The sequence below is a fragment of the Sprattus sprattus genome (genome assembly GCF_963457725.1).
Source record: "Sprattus sprattus genome assembly, chromosome: 10".
Lineage (NCBI taxonomy): Eukaryota > Metazoa > Chordata > Actinopteri > Clupeiformes > Clupeidae > Sprattus > Sprattus sprattus.
In genome coordinates this window covers 22,002,243-22,028,983 of record NC_137908.1, presented here as the reverse complement: position 1 = coordinate 22,028,983, position 26,741 = coordinate 22,002,243, and the positions used below count along the sequence as shown (strand labels likewise).

Below are 26,741 nucleotides of genomic sequence, written 5' to 3'. Positions count from 1 at the left end.
TGAACGCTGTGTCATCACTTAGAACGCCGCCAATCAACACTGAGGGTAACTTCGAGGACTTCAATGCACCATAAACTATGGTCACGTTACTGTGGGGCGCATTGAGAGCAGTACACAAAAAGTCAGCGGTGAAATTCACCAGCCATTAGAAGGGCAGAACTGCCTCACGTTAGTCCTGCAAGTTTCCTGCAGTCAACATTAGTTATACACATATACATATATAAACTATATATATATATATATGTAAACTTTGATGTAACTTTCAGTTTGGATGTGATTATTAAGATATTTAAACAACGTAGGCTATAAGAAGAGAAAGAACTTATCCGCTAAAACCAAACTGCTAGTCTTTTTAGTTTAGGCCTGTACTGTTGGTTTGTTGTAGCTTTAAGTTTTTTTATCACCATGTTGCACTGGCGGAGTCTATTGCATATGTTAACTATGGGTAAGGTGTCTGGCCTAGAAAAGACTAAAAGGTTCCAGGAAGCTTGCTTTCTAACTGAGGTTATACTCACATCTTTTCCATTCAATAAAGACAAACATCTGCAAAATATATTCCTTTGTATATTGCTGTGTATATTGCTGTGTACAACACTGTATTAAAAATGTATTCAAGACTTCCTCCACGACAGTACTATAAAACAGTACAGCATTTCTATGTAATTTAGAAATCACCTCTACTCTAAGCTTAATGAAACTTGAAGTTCACAAGAGTAGCCTAACAAATGAAAGGGTTCTACTAATGGACTAGTGGTTGTTTCTTAAAGGGCATTTTAAATGAATAAAATGGCATATATGTAAACATATTATGTAACCTTGAAGATAATATTTTACACAGTAAAACATGACAAATAAAATAAGTCCATTTCAAATAACATGTTGCTGTTATTACAAACACTGATCAGTAACTGGTGCATGGGACATCCTGATCAACTTAATGTTATCTGTTTGATACGGCCTTTATGTCAGAGGACAGCCCGGGTAAATCACACCAGTCAGTAAAACCTTCACCATTATCATCATCATCGTCATCATCATCATCTAAATGTAACTCTACAAAAGTAGCCTACTACACCGGCTTTAAAGATGACCTTTAGTCTTTTCATGGAATTCAGTTAGTAACCAGGACAACCAAACACAATAAATATTAAAAAAAAATCACCCATTCATTCCAAACAGTCAAAACTAAAATTACAATATGATCACCACTGTATCTCGCCCTTTTGTCTTTCGTGGGCTCTCCTTGATGCAAGTCCTGTGCTGAATGCGTTTCATCTCATACTGACATACGAAAGGGATGATGTGGTTGCTTCAGGTGCATTACTGCTTCGGTTCCACAGCACTTTGCTTGTCCCTCTCCCAGAAAAATTGTGTCCATCAACAGTCACTATCCACAGAAATCACCATCCCCCTCACACGTTCAGTTACATTCCCCAGAGACCCCAGTGCCCTGCTGAGATGGGAGGTCCTGTGCTTGGGAGGAGCTGCTCCACTCAGCCACTGGTTTAATAGGATGGATAGGCTGGAGCATTAAAGTGGCTACGCACATTCATGTACAGCACTACGACGTTGCTGCAGCAGTCAGTCCTTTACTGGGCTCCAGGTTGTGGTGTAGTTCCACTTTGCAGATGGTGGGTATGGTACAGTTCATCGGCACGACAGCAGGGAGCTCCTCATCTCCTGCAAAACAAAATGGCAGCTTTTTACTCATTCTATGATAACATGTCATAGTTAGTGAAAAATTGAGCATGATATAGTTTTTCAACTGAAAAAACTGACTTTTTGAAATATGTGGTATTCTATTTAAAATCCTTTTTGCTGATATTACATCACACAATTCACGTCGTCCTAGTTTTTCAGCTGAAATACATAATACATAACTACATGGAACACACCAAGATAACATTTCAAGTGGGTAAGCTCATTTAAAAAGTGGTTTAACACGGTCTGAAAGCCATTGTGTTGTCATGAAAGTGATAGATGATTTGGTAGTGTGTACAATCTGCTTTTTTTACTCAGCTACGTTCGACTTAGCCTAGCCTCACCTAGACCAGAGGAGGAGGACACACTGTCAGCCAGCGATGAAGTGTCAGCCTGGTCAGGGGAGAGCCCTTCCATCAGGGGGATGGACAGCTCTGACGACGGAACAGATGAGTCATAGATCCCAGAGTCCCTTGGCATTTCGGGGGGGCTGGATGAGCCTTCTTGGGAGGAAGAGAGGCCGTCGCAATCTGCCTGAGAGCCTACAGTGTTACAGGACAGCCCAGGCAGGGAACACGCTGCCAGGCCAAGAGATGCAGGCAGCAGGAGGACGCTAGTCTTCACCGGACAGTCACTCTCTGAGGGTCGCTTCAGCACCACCTCGTTCAGCACCACGCCAGAGTCAAACCTCTCCACGGACGCCTCCACAGAGGCTGAGGCACTGCCAGCTCCACGTTTGATACCTGGAATGGGTGGGGGTAGAGGAAGAGGAGCGAGCTGCCGCTCAAACCAATCGGGCTCCTGCTCCATGTGTTGATGCATATTACAGATGGCTACATAGAGTGAGCGCCCCGATTTGGAGCGGAAGTAGTTTCGCTTGCTGACGTTAGGTGGCTGCGGCTCACGGTCAGGTAGGCTGAGCTGGCGAGAATGAAGCGTGGCAAACAGCAGTGGCAGCTGGTCCATCAGCTTGAAGCGTGCCATCGAGGCCAGGCATGTGGGCACATCACTCTCGTGAGAGTAATCAAAGTAGACTGCCATGAAGCGTGAGAGGTCCAGTGAGGTCTGGTGAGCCCCGCGGAGCTTCTCTGCTATCATGGCCACAGCCACCACAAAGGTGTCACGGCCACTTGGCTCCGTGGCAGCAGGTGTGGGATGCTCTTTGACTCGGTCTCGGCTTCGATCCTTGGCAGACCCTTTGCCTCGTCTTTGGCGCCTTTCCACAAAGTATTTAAGACCTTTGGAGCCCACAATAATGATGAAGTGGGCCTCATCCACTTGGCGGCTCAGCCAGGACATTTGGCCCTCCTTACAGATCTGCAAGTGTTCCCAGAGGTCCAGTGCCACCTGCAGGACAACATGGGAAATCACATTACAATTTTGTCATGCCAACTTATGAAAAAAGAAACTGTAAGAAATAGTAATTTGATAGTTTTTCATTAATAATTGATTGATTTTTTATGGTTTTACTGATAATATTTAATCTTAATTACTTGCAATGGACGTTACATCTAGTTTGTTGACTAACAACTCACAAATGATTGTTAGTGGACCAAATACCTGAAATATCGGTAGATGTTTTACACAATAATTCATAACGACATCATATTTCACTTTAAAATACCACAAACAGTTCTTTTGTTCAGCTATACACTGTATTCTTTCTTGATCTCAAGGTCATCACTACATGGCAATGCAAGCCCTTATTTGTCTTAAGAGAATCTAACAACATTTTTCTGCCATCACATCTAAGTCTTCTTGTCTTTGTGTGTGTGTTTCTTTGCCACACTGCTGAATATGCTGTAAATAGCTTTCTCTGCCTGCTGAGGTTAAAGAGGAGTGTGTCATAGTGCACACCTTTATAAGCATTCTCTTTCCAACTGTGAATGTGTCTGTGGATTGTAAACAGCACTGGCGTCTGAGATCTGGCTTTGGCACCATTGAAAAATTCAGTCTTTCACTGTATGTTAGCTGGCAGAGAAGCCTTTATCTTTAGTCTTCTAGCCTGGCCCTTTACAAAGGTATGACCGCTACCAGATCTTCTTTGCCTGAACTCAAGTATTTATCAGACCTACCAGTCTACTCCAAATAAGTAAGTTATAGCTATTCAAAAAGCCCAAGCCTACTTAAACAGAGATTCAACTTTGCACACAAATGTAGTTGTTATTGTTGCTGTATTGTTTAGTTGCTGATTATGTTAATATTGTAGGTACAGATGATGATTAGTTAATCACAATCTCAAGCAATTTCCAGATATTTGGTATGTTCTCTGACCATTCAGAGACATTCGCTGACCACATGTGAGTTTCATTGTAGGCATACACTTAAAAGGAACTGATAAATACCGGACATGTGAAATGCTTGTAGGTTCATCTTATTAGCATATTCAGTCAAGCATATCTTTGTAGAATAATAATAGGGCCATTGTTTTATTTCTACCAACTGTACAGATCATGCATTGTTCACCAGCCAGCAGGGGGCAGGCTAACCATGTTCCAAATGCTAATCAAACCTCTGACACTACTCCCTACTTTCAAACCTTTTGAAGAAAAAAATAAAATAATTATCCATTCACCCACAACGGCTACATTGTGGGACATACATCTAAAATACGATCGCAACACTGCTTTACCTGACAGCCACAGAAGTCCTGTAGGAAGAAGGCGAAGCACTGGATGACGGCGGTATGTTTAGGGCAGTCTTTGCTCGAGTAGCAGACGAACACTTTGGGCCGAGGCCAGGGCCGGTCGGTGCTGAGGGCGGTGGTGTGCAAGGACGACTCCGAGCTCTCCTCATCCAGGTGAGAGTAAATGTTCTCTAGAATGAAAGAAAACAGCATGCTGATAGGAAATCTGGTTTTCACAATAAAATGCTGAGTGTTAAACTGATGTTTTTTAGTAATATTGTAAAAAATATTCATTTTTTTTCTTTGTGTATTTGTGTATTGTGTGCCAGCAGTGCTAATGATGAAACTTAATGCCACTTTAACATGTTCTGATCATCTAACCAAGAGAAGCCTAACATTCGGATGGACTTCCTTCTGAGACAGCTTTGCCACTGTTCTGGCGCTAATAGAAGTGATGTAAACTTTAGGGGTTATGCTTGTTCTCTTGTGACATGTTAATGAGCACACTGTAGTTTGGACCCACCTTGTTGCTTCTTTCGGCACATGACAGTGAAGAGAGTGGCAAAAGCAGACATGATGACCAGTGGGACAGTGATGGCCATGGCTCGAATGGGGCCGGCCCAGGGAGAGTGAACTGGGGATGAAGGGAAAAGAGGGAGAGGCATGAGTGTGACCAGAACAGGAGGAGAATATTGCACCCATGCTGCTCAAGGCTGGTCCACCTCACATGCCTATGCAGTAATGGTAACATTTGACATGTCAAGTCAGGAAGCACATGGAGTCACACCCCATCAATAGTAACAAGATGCTTAGTGAAATCTCATTTTTACTGGTTTCTTCATAGAAACAAGATAATAAAGAATAGACAAACTGAATATATGTGCTGTAATGCCTGGCCATATTGGATCCCTTCAGTCTGAGTGAAAAAGAGTTCAAAATGTATTTCCTGACCTCCCTATGACCCCCCTATGAGGCGTGATCTGTCCAATCCCAGCAGCATCAGACGTGTATTTCTGAAGTACAGTTAGTATAGTTCTTCATGGGTGTATATTTCTGAAGTACAGTGAGCATGGTTCTTCGTGGGTGTGTATTTCTGAAGTACATTTAGTATAGTTCTTCATGGGTGTGTATTTCTGAAGTACAGTGAATATGGTTCTTCAAGGAGTGTGTTTTTTCTGGAGCACAGTTAGTATAGTTCTTCAAGGGGTTTCTAACACTAGTTGATGAGGAGACAACGTTTGGGGATCACCAAACCTCTTATGTTGTCTGGTCATCTAATCTTACCTTGGCTGACGTGATACTGGGTTTGTCTCCTGGTGGTGTTATTGTCATCTCGCAGCTGTGGAGTCAACACATCAAGGTTAGACCCATTTCTTTGTTCCTTCTACAGTCACATTGATGACACAATGGAACACGTCTTTCAGCCATGTGAGAGAAAGATGCTTACCTCTATTGCATAGGTTCCTGGAGTTACATCCTGCAGGATACAGGTTGTCTTGGGTAAGTTTGATTCCTATACATAAATACAGAGTGAGATTAAAGGAAGATAGTCAGGTGCACCTCCAAGGTGGGTTAGTAAAAAACAATACTTAATCATAACTGCGTAAGCAATGAATTCCATAATAACAGTAAGGTACAAAATGGGCATAAGGGGAAAATAATGTCATACGGAATCAGAATTGACCCAGAAGCTATCTGATGCTAGCCTGACGATGTGTGCTCATAATTCTAGTCAGAATATGAGTCTGATCCTGCTCCATTGAGCTGTGATTATGGGGCGTGTTTCAACCAACCAGGAAAGAAAATGCCTCTTCGCTCAATTGGATACCTAGAACCAATCAGAGCAACGTAGTATGACCATCTGATACATTAAACTTTTACCTGATCCCGTAGGAAGGACGGCAAAAACATCTTTTCAATTGACAAATGCCTTAATCGCGTTTCTCTGTTCCTCTTTCAAAATGAATGCGCCGTCAATATCTGTGAGATATGCTTGCTCACGTTATACTTATTAGCAGTGAGGCTAGCTAGCTACTATGTGTTTCAATGGATTTTTGGTCAAAGTGTTAGCAATAACCTTACAATAACCTTACAATACTTTAGTTAAGACAAACAATACTCTGCAACATTCGTGTTGCACATACACAACTAACCGAGTCAATGTAGACATTAAAAAAGTAGATAGCTTAATAGTGTAGATAGCTTAATTCACATAAAATATTGCCCACTAACAGGCTCCTGAGACGCCGCCATCTTGGTACTATTTCAAATGTACCGTTAATTCAACTCAAGCGTTGGTTGATCATCTGTCCATCATCGTATAAAGCCCACCCTGACAATTTCATTGGTGAGATCGTTTTGCTGAAAACTGATATTGTCTCTCCAATCGAGCAGCGCCAGACCGAACTTCCCAGAACAAAAATGTTGTGGGCGGGGTTCGGGCTGGTATCCAGGCTAATCTAATGCATAAAAAGCTCTGTAAATGTAAATGTAAATGTAAATGTAAATGTAAAATCTATGTTTTTATTTATCTCAGTATTTAGTATTTTTATACATTTTAAAAGTAAAATTCAGTAATTTACTATAAGGGTGTTTACATTTTTTTTATCATCTTACAGAATCTCAATGTTTGACAGTGGAGTTTGAAATGGCAAACAGGGATCAGCTAAGTTCAGCTAAGGGTTAAGGAGACAAAGAAAGAAAGAACAAGAAAGCAAGAAGAATGAAGGAAGTAAAAGGAAGAGAACCAAAGTAGGTCAGTGTTGGCCCCCCACAGTACAGGACAAAAGTCTCAGGTCTTAAAACTAAACGTCTGATAAATGGTGCCAAACTCCAATGCAGTCATGACAATAACAAAGATATACTGGGAAAGTGCTCAGGTCTTTGGCTTTTCCATCATGAGCAAAAAGCAGAAAGTGGAATAGGAAATCTCCCCTGTGGCACGAGTCATCTGTCGGCCAAGGCAGCGGATGTGTCAACCTATATTACTGCTCTGTCTGGGAAGAGCATTAAGCACTGTTCAGAAGTTAACCCGGCATGTCCCAGATCTGAATTTTACAAAAGAGAAATCTGTTACTTTTACATAAGGGAAAGATCTGCCCAGTAGTGGTTGCTTGAGTGTTCAAGAAAGATACATTTTGTCTTTTGGCAAAATGCTTAGTGCTTAGTGGAGCAGATATGTGCATTATCTCAGAACAACAATCAGGCTGAAATTCCCAATCTTAGAAAATACACTGCCAATTATGATTTCAGTACCTGCAATCTAAATGTGAATTTAAAATATGCCCCAATATTAAGATAGTTACGGAATGGATAGAATGGAAGCTACTAGCTAAGGACCTAAAGCATGGTGTAGGAATTTCAACTTCTGAAGTCTACATCTAAGAAAAAAGCTATAATGTCCAATGCTGGACACCTAAACCTTTCAGTGTTTTCCCCCTTTGCAACGCCCCTTGTCTAAAACCAAGGATATGGTTCACTACCAGGGCAACTGGTGTCTCATTTCTTACCGGCTTGCAGCGCTTCAGTCGGAAAGGGCCCTCTTGCCTCAGCTTGTAGTACACGTAGTAGATGCCAAAGCCAAAGGTGGAAGGAGCATGGTCAAACACCACATGCAGATTGGAGCCGGTTTGGGACACGTTGAGCATCTTTGGCCTCCAGACTGTTTCAAAAACAACAGGTGGAATAGTAATAAGGAATAGTACGGCCTGGGTATTAAGGTATAGCATGGTCTAGCTTGGAAAGGTTGAAAATGTGTGGAAAATTCCAGATGTGACACCACAAAACATACAATATTATGTGCCTTCCCAGAATATGGTAGGATAGAGTGGGATAGAACTTAAGGTGACCACATAAAACAGGAAACAAAAGGGACAACTCACATGGTTTGCATACAAGGTTGTCTGGGCCAAGGAGCACCTCACAGCCTGTTGAAGCAAAACAAAAAGAATGGATCAAAAGCACACAGCACACTCTGTAAACACAATCTACAGTCAAACAGTAGATAAAAGCACATGGAGTAAGAGGGAAGATACCTACTGTTAGTGCGGAGGAAGGAGGGTGGACAGCAGCTGTCATTCATAAAGGTGGGGAAAGGAACGATCCTCACCATGTAGTCTGCCTCAAAGGCAAGACCAACAAATGGCTGTGAGCTCATTCTCTGGAGAATCACAAAATGAATCCAATCAGAGTGATGACAATTTGAAATCTTTAATTTGAAGCTGCTGGATACACACAGCATTTGACAACAAGTGACACCACATAGCCATAGCTAAAACTAAGGTTATAGAGTGGCTGGTAAGTTCAAGGAGATGTCAGCGTTAGCTTATTTGTCATAGAGACAGTCCAGAAAAGCATGTCACTCTACCAGTCTACCACCAAGGATCACTGTTAGAGGGAGTGGGATTTGGATATTTGGCATTCAGCATCATACCTCCACTCTGCCTCTAGAGAACCACGTCTCTCTATCTAGAACAGAATCCAGGGCTACCAGCTCTACCGCAGCATCAAAAAGCAAATTGATTCACTAATACAAATTAATAATTCTGGACCTGGACAAATAAAAAATTCTGGACCTGTTTTGGCCTGCATGGGTTTGTGTTTTTAAATCAAAGACATTGAAGGCATGAACCCTTACAGTGTGGCTTAGAATTGAAAACATTTCATAATGACACAGAGTTTGTTTTCATTATTCTGGAACATTCTGAATGGAGTTATCCCATCTGATCACCTACCACGCTTTTATAGGAGAAGTTGAGCTGGCGGGGCTCCTTAAGGATCATGTGCTGGCACTGCTTCCCCTCGGGGCTCTTATCTTCTAGAAACACCCGGAAGCCTTTCACATGTTCAATACCTGTACACAAAGGAATGCAAATTAATATTGCAAATTAATGAATTGTCTGTAGGGCCATTTCACAGAGATTCACCAATATTATGTAGGCTACACATGTCCAGTCTTCAAATTTTCCAGTCGTTGTAACTTCTGACATTCTGAACATTTGTACATCTGTCCTGCCTTTCCTCTTCTCAAATTAAAAATGTGAAGTGATCAACTTCATGTCAGGATACTGCCTGTATGGCAGCAATATCACAACAACAGGTCTTGAGTTTAGGTATAACTGTGGGGGCCAATATGTAAACACTTCCATTTTTTTTGTTATTCAAATGAAATCAATTTCTGTATGTGAGACTAAGGAAGACACTGGGAATATGCTGGGGATATATGTTTAGTAAGGAAGTGCTAGTGTTAAATCCTCTTCATCTTTCAAATGCTGTGTCACTATTAACACTACACTACAAACACATTTAAAAAAACTAAAACAATGGCACTTCATAAATACAGGCCTTCTGCCTTCGACAAATGCAAACAAGCTTGAAAAAGCTGGTTAGGGTAGTACCAATATTCAGAAATGCATAACTTCAAAATGACTGGACGTTAGTACATACAGGTGTGAATACAGGTGTGGGGACCTGAGGAAGAGGAGATTATCTGAATTTGGATTTGGGAAGGAATGACCCGGCAATACTGTTTTCATGGTAGTTCAAAACGCCAATTCTATTCAAACTGCCAATTCTACATGCAACTTATGAAATCTGCCTCTTGGCAAGTCATCATTCAGACTGACAGCACAATCTCACACAGACCACTACACAGGCCTAATATTAGCATCACATCACTCCACAAGACCGTGTTCATGTTCTGAATACTGGAAAAGTGAACCCTAGCACTGAATTGTAAAACACACCTGTTGTCTTTGGCCAGAGTGATTTCAGATCTTTGCTTACATGAAACTCCACTGACTGGAGGTGCTCCGAACACTCCGAAAAACTCAGGGGTTTGAGCATGATCTGTATTTTGTCCCGCTAACTTTATGTTCTTTCTTTTCTCCTATTTTCTCCTAACACATGCAGGCACCAAGGGAGGGGGGTTGCCGTGGAGATGCAGAGTGCTCAGTGCCAAAGGACGTGGAACTGCATGCCAAGGGAACATTTTCGTGCACTTCAAAGTGTGCCAGCGTACCTCCCTTTTAATTACATTTCTGCCTTATCAGTTGCAGTAGAAACAAAAAAGGCAGCAGCACACATTCCGTGTGGCTCTTGTTACGGGTGTGGGGAGTGAGGCTGACAGAGAGCCCTCTTTGTGGCAGCTGTAACTCCACACCTTCCTCAGCCCCAGCAGATACCATCATGCTGCCCTTGTCACACAGGCTAAGGGAGCCACCAGAGGGGAAAGCGAGAGGGGCAGAGAAGGAGGGAAGGAGGAGGAGGAGAAAGATAGGAAAAGAAAAACGAAGGTGAACTTGATTCAAACACTGTGCAGCAAGGGCCCCTCCTCTGCATTCTCGCGCTTTCTCTTTTTCTCTTTGCCTTTTCTCCCTCCCTCATTTTCTTTAACATATACCTAAGCTCTGTTGAGTCCTGCCCCAGGTAAAAGGATAAACCCAGAACAAACAAGAGGGCACATTGTATTATACCGTAGTAGACACTGGCTCCAATTACCAATTTCAATAGTATCTCAGCACACGGAAGTAAGGGATGCCTCCTCCATCTTTGGACCCTGTTTCACACACATATGCACTCATACTCACACACACATTCCTTCACAGACACAGAACAGCTCGACTATATGTGGATCAATCTTCTGTCTTGGACAGATCAGTGCGACTGACAGGCAAGAAGAATACCCCTACTGGGGGAGGAGACCTGGCTCTTTGATCATGACAAGCAAAAAGCTCTCTTTGAAGACAAGGCTCTCTCATGTACTGGTGTCCTATTCCCTATCTCTATCGCTCTCTCTCTCCCTCCCTCCCTCCCTCTCTCTTTCTCTCTCTCTCCCTCCCTCCCTCTCTTTCCTTTTTTCTTCCATCTGCTTCTCAGGCAGGAGTGATAAATCACCACTGTGTAATCAAGCATGCAAACTTTTCACTGACACACACACACACGGTGCTCAAAACATGTCGTTATGGTTTCACAGAGACAGAAAGAATGTCCCGTAAGTATTGGTCTGTCCAGAAGAGTTTCCGCTGTCAAACAATGGTCACTTATTTCAGGGAAAACCCTCCAAGGTGTATTAACACTATATACGAACAATATCTTAGTTTGAACACATCTAAATGACTTTTAACACTATATACAAACATTATCTTAGTTTCAACACATCTAAATGTTGTATGCAAAAGTTTGGTTGTTACTTTGAATAGCTAAGCAAGTAGATACTTTGAGCAAACTTAGTTTTTTATTTCCAACTTTCCAGTTTCAAAAAGAGGCAACTGTTTTGGCACCCTGCATCGTCAGTACCCCTTTTGTGAAGTATCACAGTTTGTAAACGCTTCTTGTAGCCAGCTAAGTAATTCTTGTTCTTTCAGCAATTCGTCTATCCACAGATTTTTCATGATGTTAAGGTTGGGAGACTGTCATGGCAAAACCTACACCTTGTTCATCTTGAGGTAGCTTATTGTGGATTTTGAATTGTTTTGAATTTAGACTTATTATACTCTTTTCATCTTTTTTATAGATGGTGTGATGTTTGCTTCCATGATCAACCCACCCAACATTTTTCCAAACATATTGCTTTGCCAAAAAGTCCTATTTTAGATGCTCTTTTGCAAACCTCCCTTTTTCTTGTAAAGATTCTTCCATGAAGGTCATATTTGCACATATTTGTACAAGTGTCACTGCACAGTAAAACAGTGCACCACCACCCCAGAGTCTGCTAAATCTTTCTGGAGGTCTTTGGCAGTCAAACAGGGGGTTTGATTTGCCTTTCTTAGCAATCTTAGGAACAGTTATCTCTGAAAGACTTGAAAACAAAGCGTAGGCTTCATTCATTATTTGAATGTTCAGAGTGCCTGGCAGCTGCACAGAGAAGCCCATGGCTGCTGATTGTTGGGATATGTTTTAGGTTTTTTTTTAAAGATTTATTTATGGGCTTTTTAACCTTTATTTGGATAGGAAGCATTTGGACCGGAAGTGAGGAGGAGTGAAGAGGTGGGGAGAGGATCGGAAAAGCGACATCAGGCCGGAATCGAACCTGTGTCCCAGGGGGCTTTGGCGCCACAGTGCATTTTGACCAGGGGTGCCCAAATGTTTGAATGCCACTGTATTATATCAAGGCTGCTGGATTATTCTTATCTGCCCACTCATATTTTTGAGGGGTTCATGTAAGTAAACCATGGCATCTGATGCCACAGTGGCCACTTTGAATATTGAAATAATCATCCAACACATCTGTGGATATAAAAATAAACATAGGTAACTTCAATAAAATGTAATGGTACAATTCAACAGTAATGTGTCATATATGAAGGCAAAGTAAGTATAGTAAACAATTTGAAAGCAATTTTAATTGTTGATTTGTAACATTCACAGTCAAGTGCGATTGCAATGGTTAGCAACCTACCAAGTGGACTAGCCATCCAATGGACCACCACGGCTGCCTGGCTGTCACAGGACAAGTGGCTGAAGGTGACATTGTTGACCTCATGGATAGCATGCTTTCCCACTGGATTCCAGTTCAAGGAGCAATCTGGTTAGGGAAAAACAAGATGGAGGTAGACAATGACAGTAAGAGAGAGAAAAAGTAAATTGGAAACAGGGAGACATACATATAGACGAAGCCAGTCAGAGAGAGTAGAAGTTACTGTGCTGAAAGCACCACTGAGATTCTCTGACAGAAATAAGGAGACAAACTAGGCAGCCAGGCATGTAAAACTTTTCTTCAGTGCTTTTCTTTTTTTCTCCTTTCTCTTCTGTCCCCTTAGACTGCTTTCATAACAGTGAAACTAGCAAGGAAGAGGAGCAGTCGTTTGTGTCCTGTGCCCCCTGGCTCTGCACTGCCAGCCTTTGTGATGCTAAGAGCAGCAGGGCTTTCATGCAGAGCCGTTTCCCCTCACAGTCACACACAATGGCCAGTGACTACTGGGAAAATCAGGATTAGCTACAGGAGCAAAATTAGACTTTTAGGAGATTACATGGAATGGAGTAAGGAATTTTGGAATAAGGAAACACATCTTTTCACACAAGGGTGGAAAACAGCTAATCAGAGTCTCTCACGCTTAACACATCATGAAGACACCATGTTATGCTGTACTTCAAATGAAAAGAGGCTGCTGTACTTCAAATGAGAAGAGGCTTACTGTCATTCCGGAACGTGACACCCAGTTTCTTTCCACTCTCATCTGAATTTGATAGGAACCCCTGCTGTGGGTAAGGAAAGAGTTCAGGACAAAGAAACAGAGGGTGAAAAGGAGAGAAGAATCATTAGTTTGAGCATACAACACCTAAACCACACAAAAGATAGTGAAAATAGATCAAATGTCATCCAGATGGAACAATATTGTCTCAGATGCGAAACAAAATCTATAGCTGTGCCTCATGCGTGGAAATCACCTGCAATCCACCCCTGTCTGAGGTCAGTTTTGCTGCCTAGGTCTCAATTCATCAACCATCAGTCAATGTGACAATGTGTACAAAACCTCTAGGCTCTAACTGCAAAATAAAAACACTGACTTAAGACCTGTTTGTAGAGTGCTAGGTAACTCAAAGAATCATAACACAAAGACTTGGATAAGACAGGCTTGCGTGCGACTATCAGACATAAGAGAATCTCAAAGCCTCAAGATAGCACGTGTCTGAAGAGCGAGAGAAAAAAACTGAGAAACAACAAAGATACAGTGAGAGAAGAGAGCAACCATAATGAAGCGCTTGGTAAAGAAATGAAAAGTCTGGAGATTAATGTGAATGAGAGGGGGAAGGGGAGTGGAGGAGCGGAAGAACCAAGGACCCTTATCAAAGATCTTATCACCTTCCTCATTTTATCTCAGAAGGAGGAAGTAATTAGGCATGGCAGGATGCTACAAGAACCCCCTCCATGGAGATTGGAACAAACAAAACCTGAACAACTGCCTAACAAAGCCACGTTTTCCTATTCATGTAGTCACAGTCTGTCTGCAACTACATACAGTACATAAGGAATACATTCAGTGGGAATGCAAGCATATTATCTACATCTTCTAATTTGTAATCATTAAAATAACAACGGTGCTCAAATGGATTTGCTGTATATTTTCTGTATCTCCATGTTTGTGAAAGTATGACTTTCATCATCTACAGAAATACTATTCACTCTACCTTGCCATGACAATAGTGTTAACCAGCACAAAAACAGGGGGTGATGGCTGCCAAAGCCAGTCAATCTGGTATTTTCAGTTGGTATCTGAAAAAAATTATCGCAGGATACACTGTAGAAGGAACCATGAATGAGAAACATGTCTAGTTCTCCTGGCTGCTACCTTAAAAAAAAACTCTGGGTTTCCCATCCTGGCAACTCCCCACCATCCTCCACAGCCATCCATTTCCTGAGACAGATCCATGATCTACAGCTGTCCCCAGAACCTCAGTCAGAAGATAGCCAAAATACAGAATGAGATCAACAACCATCTCTGAGTATTGCCTTTTCTCGCTAACCTTAGCTAATGACAGAGTGGAATGAGTGGCTTTTAAAAATGTTTTCACAAATATTGGATGAATTCGCCTAGAAGGTGTGAGCTCAGTTTGGTATTTTGCACAAACATGCAAATCTTTTTGCATGTTGTGACACGTGGCATATATGAACAGCAGCCAAGAAATCATGGCAAGCAAAGACAGATGTACAGGGTGAAGGAAATTACCGTAGTTTATAACTCTGGGAGAGCTGCTCCTTACTGAGGCCTAGCCTGACAAGCAGCAGCTCATGGTCTTCTGCCTCATCCATAAAACAACAAACAAATTAGGCTCCCTCCATTCCCACACAATCAACGCCTGGTCAAGACCTTTACCTCATCTATTCTTCCAAAAAAGCACAAGATAGGAAGAAGCTCAGAAAGCCTACTAAGAAACTTCTTTCCAGAGCCGATAAATTGCGAGAGATGTTCATGTATGTAATCAATGAGTCAGTTTGAATGTCCCGTGACATGTTAGCAAAGGTAACTTTCACCACACAAGCACACCTACTCCCTCCCTCTCAGGAACTTCATTTGCCTACATATTTTGCAAATGACAAGTTGCTCAAGCCCACACCTTTTTTCCCTCCCAGGGAAGCTTATTTAAAAGCAGAATGTTTACTGCCACAGCAGAGGAAAGGGGCCAATGGAGCCTGCAGTCTTAAGGTCCTCATTTAGCAGCAGAATGAAGTGTTGGAGTGGGCCTTGCGGCTTTCCCTAATGAGCCTGGCCCTTTCCATACTACAGTTTTTAACACCACCGACACAGCAGGGTCCAGGTCATGGACTATAGGCAGCTGTGTATGGCTAGCCACACCTGAAACTCATCATACAAACACACACACAATGTTCATCTAACCAAAGCCTAACACTTTCATGAGGGCCACAGGGACTAGGGTGGTGTGCCTGACGCCTACTAACAAGACTGTCACATTTTCTGTGACACCCTTTCGAATATGCCCTTTTATAGCCTCATGGAGCCACCCCCCACCCCCTACCCCAACAGGTCCCCTCTTTGTTCCTGTTGCCTCTCAAGTCCTGCAGAGAGGAAAGAGGCTGGCTGGAAGACCCTCATGCCCTTTCTGATGTCCTGGCCTTGGGCTTGTGCATTTAATGGCCCCTATGGTCATTTGGCATCTTAAAACTTCAAATAGAAGACTATGTGGAAGGGGGCTATAAAGGGGTCCATAAACGTGCTGCATCCCATGTGGCAAACAAACCAAATTGGTGCCCATGAGGTGGGACAGAAGAGGTCAGACCACGGTCACAGCTAACACTACACATTATTACACACTATTACTATCAATAAGGGCTGTGAAATAGCAATTAAAGCAGAGTGCCTGGAATAAAGTAAGTGGGACTGTTGTGAAATAAAAGAGATAGGACACACTGCATATGAGAAAAACCTGACCTTTTAGAGTAAATTGCTGCCAGAACTAGTAAACATGTACAGGAAAATTATGGGAACTACTGAATCAACACTCTTCAGCTGTCAGGTTAGTATGCTTGCCTAAAGATCATGTATAGCCAGGAGCCACAATCAAGATCACAAACTCACTGCAGAGGAACAAGGGGGGAAATCTTGTCAGATGGCCAGTTATGTTGGCAGGAAATAATCTCACCCAACATCAAGCATGGAACAGTTGGGACTTAAATTGTGGTTTGAGGCAGAAGAATGTTAAGTTTATGTCCCAGAAGCAGTTGTGCTGCTCAACAGGTATGTTTTGGAAATGTTCCAAATGATTTGAACATTTGTTAACCTATTCTTTTTCATTAATTCTGCATGGTATTCTAGGAACAATGCCCTCTAAAACATTTAATCTTAAAATGGCGTCAAACGGAAAAGGTAACGTTCATAGACATATATTCTTGTATATGTCTATGGTAACGTTGACAAGGATTTGTGCCTTTATAGCAACAGGTCCGGAACAGCTGTTGTGGCACTAGTCTTTGGATGGCTTCCTGCAATAAAACAAAAACGCACAGGATGCAGAAGAAAGCAGCGAGCCACAGACGCCCCTGCACAGTGGAGACATAAGGAGTTAACATGTCGGAACAACGTTGCAGCAGGTGCGATGTAGAGTGGGCTGCCCTTTTGAAGTAAGACACAGAACCTTCGGACACCAGGTGTTTCGTCTCCCCTTAGAAAAATCACAGTAATTATATCATCTGTCAGGGCTGAGCTTTAGAGACGAGAAATGAGAAACAGAGTGTTCGTATGACAGTGAAATACCCGTTAACTACGGTCTGTCATCAAACTTGAAGTTAAGTTAAAAGTTTATGTGTTTGGAAATATTTAGGCACATTAGTACACAGACTAAAAAAATAAGGCTGGTCAAATAGTGGTGCAGCTGTTGGTAACAGTCCCCTTTGCCAGTATTCAAAAAGTGCCTGAATTGAAGTGTTATTTGCCATATAGTCTTACACATGAGATGAATTAGCAAGTAATGTTACAAGAGGAGATTTCCTTTTTAAACATCCCATTAGGAGTAAGCCACATGTAGAGGATTCAAAACAAACCAACACAGTGTTCTTAAAACAACTTTTTGTTTGATCCTCCGAAAACAAAATCTCTCCTCTCACCTCTAACAACCAATTAACCACAGTCTAGAGAAAAGAAGGAGATTTCCCCTCACACAAAGAAAATAAACATGTACATGTGCAGACCTTATTCGGATACTTGACCAACACTGATTAAGGCCCAACTTCCAGCCACTCTGAGAATGAAAGGGCTGTGATTGCAGTTACAGGGGAGCCAGACGAATGGGCTGAACAGGCAACTATTAATTTGGCTGCCTGGAGGGCAAAAAAGTCCTTCCTTAATTAACCAGCTACATGTGTAAAGTTCACCCTTCAGTCTCTCAGTTACAACCCTTCCCCCACACTCCCATCTTCTCTCATCAACATGCTGGTTGCCTGTTTATTAGTGAGGGTCCAGATGGGTTCCAGATGACTACCACAAGTACACAAGCAGAACAGAATATACGGATAAAATAAAGATAGACATAACATGATCACAATACCGGACAAGGTTTCACCTCAAATGACAGGGCTTTGTTGCCCTTGTTCTTTTATCTCTTAAGCACGCTTCAGTAATCTCCCCTGCTGCAGCCACATTCTGAGATGTATTTTAGCTGAAGGAGGAAGTTATTTACATGGCTGGTATAAAAAGTGCATTTTTAGGAAGCCCATAAAGAAGAAGAGAGAGACCCATCAGCTCAGGCATGGGTTAAAGGCAATAAAGGCACCTGAAGCAATTACATTAAATGGCATCATTATTTTGTACTTCAGTTCCTCTCGTTTGTCACACTATGTCCTCTTAAACTGGCCACAATCAATAGCCTTTTAAACATTGGAGTTGTCCCTACTAGTTTAAAACATACAATTGAACAATATGTATTGAGGAAACCAAGACCCCACTAATCATAAAAACTATAAGCCCATCTCAGAGTTTAATCTTCATGATTTTGGAAAAAATAATCTTCCTCCTCATGCCCTTCTATTTAAACAATATTTCAATATTTTCCACAAATTCCAGTCTACTTTTATAGCTCTTCAATGTGCAGACTCTGCACTGCTTAAAGTGTACAGCCACATTGTGTACTCTATTTTAGTGTGCCAACATTTGTATGGTTGATCAATGAATTGATATATGCAAATGATGGTTTGCAGGGACAAATATTTTTTTAGTTCCTACCTGAAAGAAAGAACATTTTCACTCAGAAAAAGCAATGGTTCCTCATCTCCTGTTCACATGACTTGTGGTAACCCAACGGGTTCCACTCTAGGGCCCCCTATACCTGCTTCCATTCTGAAGCTTTGGGCTGATGAGACTCCTGCCAGTCACACGTGATTGTGATTGTTCTCTAAGGAACCTTTATAGTCGACCAGCCGTCACTAGCTAAGGCACTGTGCTCATCCCCCTTTCCACAAATCTTTATGCATTCTTTGACACTACTTTAAATGTTACCAAATAAACAGCAAACTTTTTGTGAACTTTCTGTCCCCTTTTGCACATCAGAAGCATAGCCACATTAAAACCATTTTATCTCACAAAGACTGTTACAAAGTTACCCAGGCACTTCTGTACTGACTTCCACTGGATAAAAGAGAAATACAGAACAGATTTATACTTTTTAATTTGACTTGTTTTAAGGCCCTCAATGGATAGGTCCATGACACATCAAAGGTCTCCTCAACACATGACCCTAGGGCACTCAGTACATGTACATCCACCTTCTTCCAGTGCCCTGCTCAAGTCTTAAATCCAAAGGTAGTTAAGCCTTTTCCATTGTTGGCTAGGCTCTGTAACAGTCTCCTGCCTTACAAATTCCTCGTCCACCATTACCACATGTAAATTTATATTCCTTTTTTAAGTTCAATCTGAGGGTTCATGCACCATGGTTTTTACACTGTGTTTTATTCTATGTTTGATTTGACTCTATAGGAATAAAGGTAACTTAATGTTTACTGTTTGTAATCAAAAATGATTCAGGTAACCCCTTTAAGCACTAGTTGAGTTTAGATTGACACAAGCCCATGACAGGCAAGCCAGCCAGCAGCTATGAAATGGAAGGAGGAAGGCATGACTAACCCTAACCCTAACCCTAGAAACATTAACACTTAGGCACTCTCCCTGAAACCTTAAACAGCATAACCCACTTCAACATCTGTCCCCATTTGAAGATAGTTCCAATCCAAGCCTACCTCTTCCTACGTCCATTGCGGAGTCTACCTTCAAAGCTGTCCCAGATGGGCACAGGGGAAAGATCAAATCACTCAACAGAAGAGCAAAGAAGTGAGCTGGGTAGGATCCTATTAAATGAATCACATTCCTATATGATCCCAATGTCATCCTATATCATATACTGTATGTGTCTATTCATTCATCATCACATTTACCCTGTGCTTTTCTCACAGGTGAGGTAGAGGTGGAGTTCCTTGGACCATTTTTTTTTTTCAGGGAAAAAAATGACTCCTCACTGACCTGTAAAATAACACTTGTGGCTATGTATGAGTCATATTGTCATAATGAGCCATAATAAGCATCTGTAGTGTTTGACTAAAGAGTAACCCAAAGATAGTACCCTACAGTGACATAAAAAGCATACTACATTCACTGTCTTGCATCAATGTACGTGAGCAAAAGAGCCAAGAAAAAAGAAAATCAACTCTATAATAACTTTCTATTTTTTATCAGAGAGGATCATTCCCTCTCAGTACATAATATGTTGTCAGCGAAGTTGGTCAAGTTTCCAACAAAATAGCTTCAGGTGAACACATCAATAGCATATCAGTTTACCAAATCATTGCAATTACTTAACTCAGGCCAAGCATTTAACTTAAGCAGTTACAAACATCCTGATACTTGGACGAAATTCCAATCATGAAAGTACTTGCAGGAAGCTTTGATGGCTTCAAGAAGCCTCAGAAGATAAGTTGATTAAAGGGAATAACCCAGCACCAGTTACAGCTTAAAGTTTTTCTTTCCATACAGAAGCTGAAATTTAAAGGCACCCAGATGATCAGAGTTATAATCCATTTGTCTTACTATTATTATTAACACATTCGTTTATACACAGCTTTCCATAGCCAAGGAAACAACAAAAGAATCCCAGAATTGACATGTCCTTCTTTAAATTCCATGTAAAAGGCACGGTTGACAAACACAAACCTTACATCCAGCAATTACTATTTTTATAAGAAAGTAACCTCTCCAAATGTGACTCTAAAAGATTTGGAAAAGCAGATATACGCCAGAATAGTGACCATGATCAGGAATCCCCTTTTGATTCATATTCTTTAACCATCTACTTCTTTTTCCTTTTAGCAAGCTTGTCTTTGTTGATTCCTAAAAGAATCACACATCTGCTGAAGGCACATTGATTTACAAGGACTGAATTACTCTGCACAACTGAGTTCCAAACCCCAGAGAGGCTGGGAGAAGAGACATGTGTCAGTAGAGGGAAGGTCCGATGACAGACCTCCACCTTTGGTCATCAGATGCTTGGGGCAGTTTGGCTGACTTCTCCTTTGCTTTGTTTTCCTTAAAGTCTTTCCTGTTTTACTCCCCATGCCATTCGTCACAGACTGGACCTTTGAAACTCTACCATCTGCTATGACATTTGAGCGTGAAAATGTACTCGGCCATTTTTACAAACAGGGTTTGTTGACATACAATTGAGGCATCTATTGAGATATTTTCTACCCCTCCGACACATGTGCATGTTCTGACACACTCACACACAATTATTTTTAAAATCATAGGCCCTTCAGAGGCAAATCAGCTTTAGAGTTGGTTAGAGGACCGTAATAGCCATGAAAAGTGCCTAGACTTTCCTCTTTTGCGAGGGAACATGCATTGAACTCTATATCGAATATACAACACAGAGGTGCTGTGGGGCTTCTTGTTTTGCCCCAGCCATTGGAATTTCCAACCCTCACCTGCACTGCTCTCTTCAGCAACAGACAGACACTAAGGCACACCTTACCCTTTGCCTCCACAGTGTGTCCAATGTCAGAGACTCACGTGACGGATCTCTGCTGTCCCACAGAATCCCTGTGTGGACGACTACTGAGGGGGCCCTACTTTCCCTTTAAGTATAGTCACTTCATATGACAGAAAGTAACAGACAGAGACGCAGAGAGCAAAAGGCACAAAGATGCAACTCCTTCAAGCCTGGGCTTGCCCTTGAACTAGAAACGTCATGGCAGGAATTGTAGCCATAATGATTATGCATAGCTAATCTCACTCTTATCTCACACTCAAATATTCCAATTCTCTCTCTATAGAAATGAGAAAGACTTAACTGACTCAACAGAAAACACCTCTCGAGATTCACTGCATGACACATGCAAAACACTGGTATAGTATTGAGAAATGACAAAAAGATATTCTCTCTTCTTTTCCTCTGCCAGGAATGGTATAACTCTGGTAGGATCTGTCACAAGACACAAAAGAACAAAACATTCTTAATGGGAAGGGGACTGGTGGGATTAACAGTGTTACGTTTCATGCCGTAAAAATGCACCACGTCTCTAGGGACCCAGAACTGCATAGTGATGAGGTAGATAACTACAGGCCAGGTAATCCAGCAGAATTTTTTTTTTTTTTTTTTTAGTCTCTCTCTCTCTCTCTCTCTACCCCCCACACAGCTATTTCAAAAGATAAAAATCAACCATACACATGTAAGGAGCATATCCAACTACTCAGACAACATTTTTATAATTATTATTTGGTGTTCATGAATAAATACAACGACTAGAACAAGAAAGCACACCTAGATGCTAAATTGTAGATATTAGAATCATGGCCTTTTCCTACCTGAGAAAGATAATGTGATCATTTGACTAGAAATCTGCATGACAAATATGTATAGGCCCTCAGATTAACATTCATACCAATTTCCTGAATGCCAAATTGATCAAACAGAATAGGTTTACAACAGAAAACGCCATTTCGGCTTTGTGGGCAAAACAAAGATAATCCACTGAACGGGGGAAAAACGACCATATACATATGTAGTGATCAGTCCACTGGTTCCTTACTTTATACACACATGACATAGTTAAAACAAAACAGCCACCCACACGAACAGATGAAGACAACATTCCAAACATCCCTTAGCTTTGATTGGGGCTGTTGTGAATGCTCTTAAAATAAGGGGGTTTGTATGGTTAAAACTCAGCTCAACTCTGCAGGCTTGCCTCATACTCCCTCCTTTGAAGTCGACACTCATTTTAATCATTGCAAGTAACCTCCAGGCAGGAACTGCTCTGCCATCAGATTGTTGATTAGGAAAGAGGAAAGAGTGGCTAATTGATTGTAATGACTTCAATCTGTCAAGCAAGGAAATGCTCCATAGGGCTGGCCTGCCCAGTGTCTGGGCTTTTAGAGCAACTCAGGTTACAGCCCTGAGGCTTGCCCCTTGTTGCTAATGGTTCCTTATCCATGGTATAACAAAAACGTAGCACAAAACTAGACCGTTCCAAAAAAAAAAAAGTCAGTGTGCTGGTAGCTGATAATGACAGCAGAGTACATTGTTACATAATTTTGGGGGACATTAGCAACACAGAGAGCAATGGTACAACTCAAACCATTTCAATATCAATGAGTGTTATTAATGCCCTTAACACTTGCAAAGACTGTGTTCTGGCTTTATGAGCACAAGCTCCACAAAGGGATCACAGAGAACCTCTGAACCGTCCACTGAAACCCCACTGAGCTGAACAGACAGCCAGGACTTTTAATTCACTTTTAACTTACCTTCGTTTACCAGTGACATGCAGCCTTTATTCTGAAGCAGCAGGGCACCGCGCCACTCAAAGGCAGAACCACATCTGAAAAGTCAGTGGACCCCGCATTCAATAAAGCTGGGATGCCATCAGGCTTGATTCAGAGGTAGCCAACCAGGGATTTTCCCACCGAAGCACACAAAACAGCCTCCAAGGTTACGTGCTGGTTGGGTGGTTTTCAATGCTCCCTTAAGATGGTGCAGAAATAACTTACCCCCTCTACCCCACCCTGAGGTCCTGCACCACCACCTCACAGTCTTTCTCTTTTTCCTTTCCACACTGTGAATACCATAAAACACACCTCCCCAGTATCATTCATCTGCAGCCAGATGTCACAAAAATAATAAAAGAAAATTACTGAAGAGAATAGAACTTGGAATCGTATTAAGTAATAGCAGGAAGTGTCCCACATGTGCACTCAGGCCAGTGCTTGCAGGAGATCCCAAGACCACTGTAACAATTGACTTGTTCGGGTCTATGTTTGTGTATGTCTTGGGACATTGTGAAACATTTTCCTATTGTTTTGTTCCTTCTTGGATTTCAAGGCAGAAGTATTGAGACATGTCAGTGTAAAGCCCATTTGCGGACAGGGAAAGAATCTGCCATCTCTTTATTCCTGTTTTGGTTTACACTTAATACACACGCAGAAACCAATCATTTAGTCATGATTAGCATAGGAGAACATACCATTTCATTCCCTCATGAACTCACAGTTCAGGTTTGCTAGTGAACACGTTTCTGTGTTCTGTGAGAGAAGCTCCTATTCCACTTCTTCATCATAAGTTATATTAATTGTTTCTACTTGGGTTGTGACAGACAAGACCAAACCAGAAACTGAGAGAACAACATTGAAAGGACAGTGAATTGTAGATGTGACGGTTTCTCTATGCAGGCAAAACATTAGGCCACAGAAATTAGGCCAGTGCACATTTTAAAAATCTTAACTGATGTTCCATTGTAAAACAGATTTAGATACAAATGTGTGCACAATCTTTAAACAAAATAAAGTTAATGTTTTTAATGGTTTGTATATTACTAATTTCTGAAGCAATTAAGCTGGTTTATGCAAATTACATCAAACTAAATGGACTGTATCAAGATAAATTGATTATGGTAGTGAGCATTGAAGAAAATTGCAAGTAACTCTCTACAAGCTATAGATTAGAAGACGATATCTCTGATTTCTTTGTCTACACTTGAACCCAAATGCTCATTGATTTTATTGCTGTTTGATGACGGTTACATCCAGCACAGAGGTTTCTAAATAGGTTACACAGCTAGTGATATCAGCCCAATAAGGAGCGATGATCTCATTTGGCTTGCCTCTACCATTTTAAGAATGAAATATTGGACATCGCCACCTCTTAAAGAGGACTGGAAATGTGGCCTTCAACAAAAAGATAGGCAATTGCTTTTCCATGTTGGGTGTTAACTGACACCTTAGGGGAAGCAGACACAGAAAAGCACTGACGTGTAAGAGCAATGACTTCCTCAAGAATCAGAGGGCTTTAATTGTATGCCAGGTACCTCCCCCTTAAGCCCTCCATAGTTTCTCCTGCCCTTTCAGCAGAACAGGAAACCATCTTTAAGCTCCACCTTTTGTCATGGACAACTTGCACTATTATATCAAAACACCAGCACTACCATATAGCATTATTATTATTGTGTACAATAGGCAGTTTTGTAGGCTATGCTAAAAACATAGGCTGGAAGATTCAAAGCACCTACAGTGTTAGGCTACTTAGCAACAACACGTACCACGAGAAGGTTTGCAATGCCATATCTACACACAATTATTTTACATATGTTAAATTGCAAAAAGTGTTGAAAACGTGTGAAATGGGAAACTTTTTTGAAATGGGTGCTAATATCAATTGTCCTCCATTGATGAGGAAAGCATATAGACAAAACCAGAAGACGAAGTAGCAACACCATGTACACAAAGGCTGAAGTTGACTCCTGTAAAGTATCTGGGTGTTATTGCTTGCTCGTTTTAGCAGCTTTATCGGATTGTGCGCTTTTGAGGTGTGTGTGGAGAGAGGTGGCCTGTGGTTCAAGACAGACAACGCAATGGAATTTTAATAGAGCGAAAAGTCCTTTCATTTTATGTGAAAAACACTTCAAATCCGGACTATCCTACAACACACAATGTCACAATGTTCAAACCCTTCAAATAGCCTACACAACAAACACATTTGATAGGCAAAACGACCTCGTTAAGACCCTGAAGTAAACTGCTCTACAACATAGCCTAATTAGAAATCTGGAAAGGAATCCTCTGAACTGAAAAGACTAGGCTACAATCATAAAAACGCAATACCAACAAACGGACTATTAATTACGTAGTCTAGGCCCTAGTTCGTTGTACTAATCCAGTAGGCCTACATTTATATGAGGAAACATATCCATAACTTGTTTTTACATTTTGTTAATCAACTTTTAAAAGATTATTCCATGAATTCATTTGACGTTTCTTTTTTGTCCTCTGTTGTACCTTCTCTGACATCCAGTTCACCATTATTCAATTAGAAACACACAAAAACTTGAGAATTCACAGCGGAATTCAACAAGACGGGTCAGGTCAAGCATAGTTGGCAACAATGGATCCTGCTGATTGACTTTTTCACACAAGAAGCAGGGAATAACCTCTTGAGATCCCCCGCATAGGCCTACTTAATCCACTTGGCCTTTCCCGATTTACTGTAATCCAGATGTCGTCTACCAGAAGTGCAGGGTGACGTCCACTTCCATACCAATTATTTTGCATCTGCTATCCTAATTGTTGATCTCGAGGCAATGTTTACAAACGTTTTTTTATTTTTTTTATTTACTTTTATTTATAGCGAATTGAAACTTCTATAACACCAAAGACTTCCAAAAAACTACCTTCTAACGCTACAGTAAATTACATCTTCAGATAATTGGTGTCCTCACAAAGTAAGGCTTAATCTACCGTTTAACTTGTTGCGAGACTAAATGTAGACTACTGACACTGCATTGAGCGTGAAATATCAGTGCCAGTCCAGCATATACACTTAAATCCTACACAAAGAGACAATTCGCGGAACTGCGTTTGACTATACGGTTCCAAACTCTTGTTCATTTTGTCGGCTGAGCATGTTTTTGGATTTACCTTCACAGAGCATTTGTCTACGTATCCTCGCTTTCCTCCGGTCGCAGATCCATTACTTGTTTCCACAAGGAGATATAACATTGAGAGAAAACATACAAGTCTTGCCCGTGTTGCCATCCCTTCTAGTCCATGAAAACCGACTGTTTTTAGAGTGATTGCAATGTTGCAGTTACGCTTCTTGTTGTGGTCTACGGACTACAGGCGTGTGAGTGTGTCACCGCAGGGTGGGGCTGTGGCCCATCCACACAAACTCTTGCGTCTTCACCAACTTGAAACTCTCGTTCAGCCTACCCTGAAGAGCTATTAGCAAAGTTGACTCTGAATTTTTAAACAGTGATTTTAACGTGCTCCCTTCAAAATGTCACTGACAGACTAGGTCTACTTCCATACAGCGAGGCAACAACGAGTCAGGCTACATTCCTGTACAGCGCAGGTAAAGGTTGTACCGCCCCCTACGTCTCTAATGTGACGCAAGGCAGAAGTTGCGAGGACAGTTTAATTTGAACAAA

At 41.5% G+C, this 26,741-nt stretch overlaps 1 protein-coding gene across 1 annotated transcript; it reads right to left on the bottom strand.

Annotated features, from left to right (window-relative positions):
* Window positions 1–1,561: 1,561 nt before the first annotated feature.
* On the bottom strand, window positions 1,562–26,349 carry il17rd (interleukin 17 receptor D; the record flags this gene model as incomplete). Its single annotated transcript, XM_080846836.1, has 13 exons — window positions 1,562–1,680; window positions 2,046–3,048; window positions 4,334–4,518; window positions 4,851–4,961; window positions 5,612–5,666; window positions 5,775–5,840; window positions 7,837–7,988; window positions 8,209–8,253; window positions 8,366–8,486; window positions 9,061–9,179; window positions 12,726–12,851; window positions 13,462–13,525; window positions 26,233–26,349. 13 exons carry the CDS (start codon window positions 26,347–26,349, stop codon window positions 1,562–1,564), a joined length of 2,283 nt encoding a protein of 760 aa, XP_080702962.1.
* Between the last annotated feature and the right edge of the window lie 392 nt (window positions 26,350–26,741).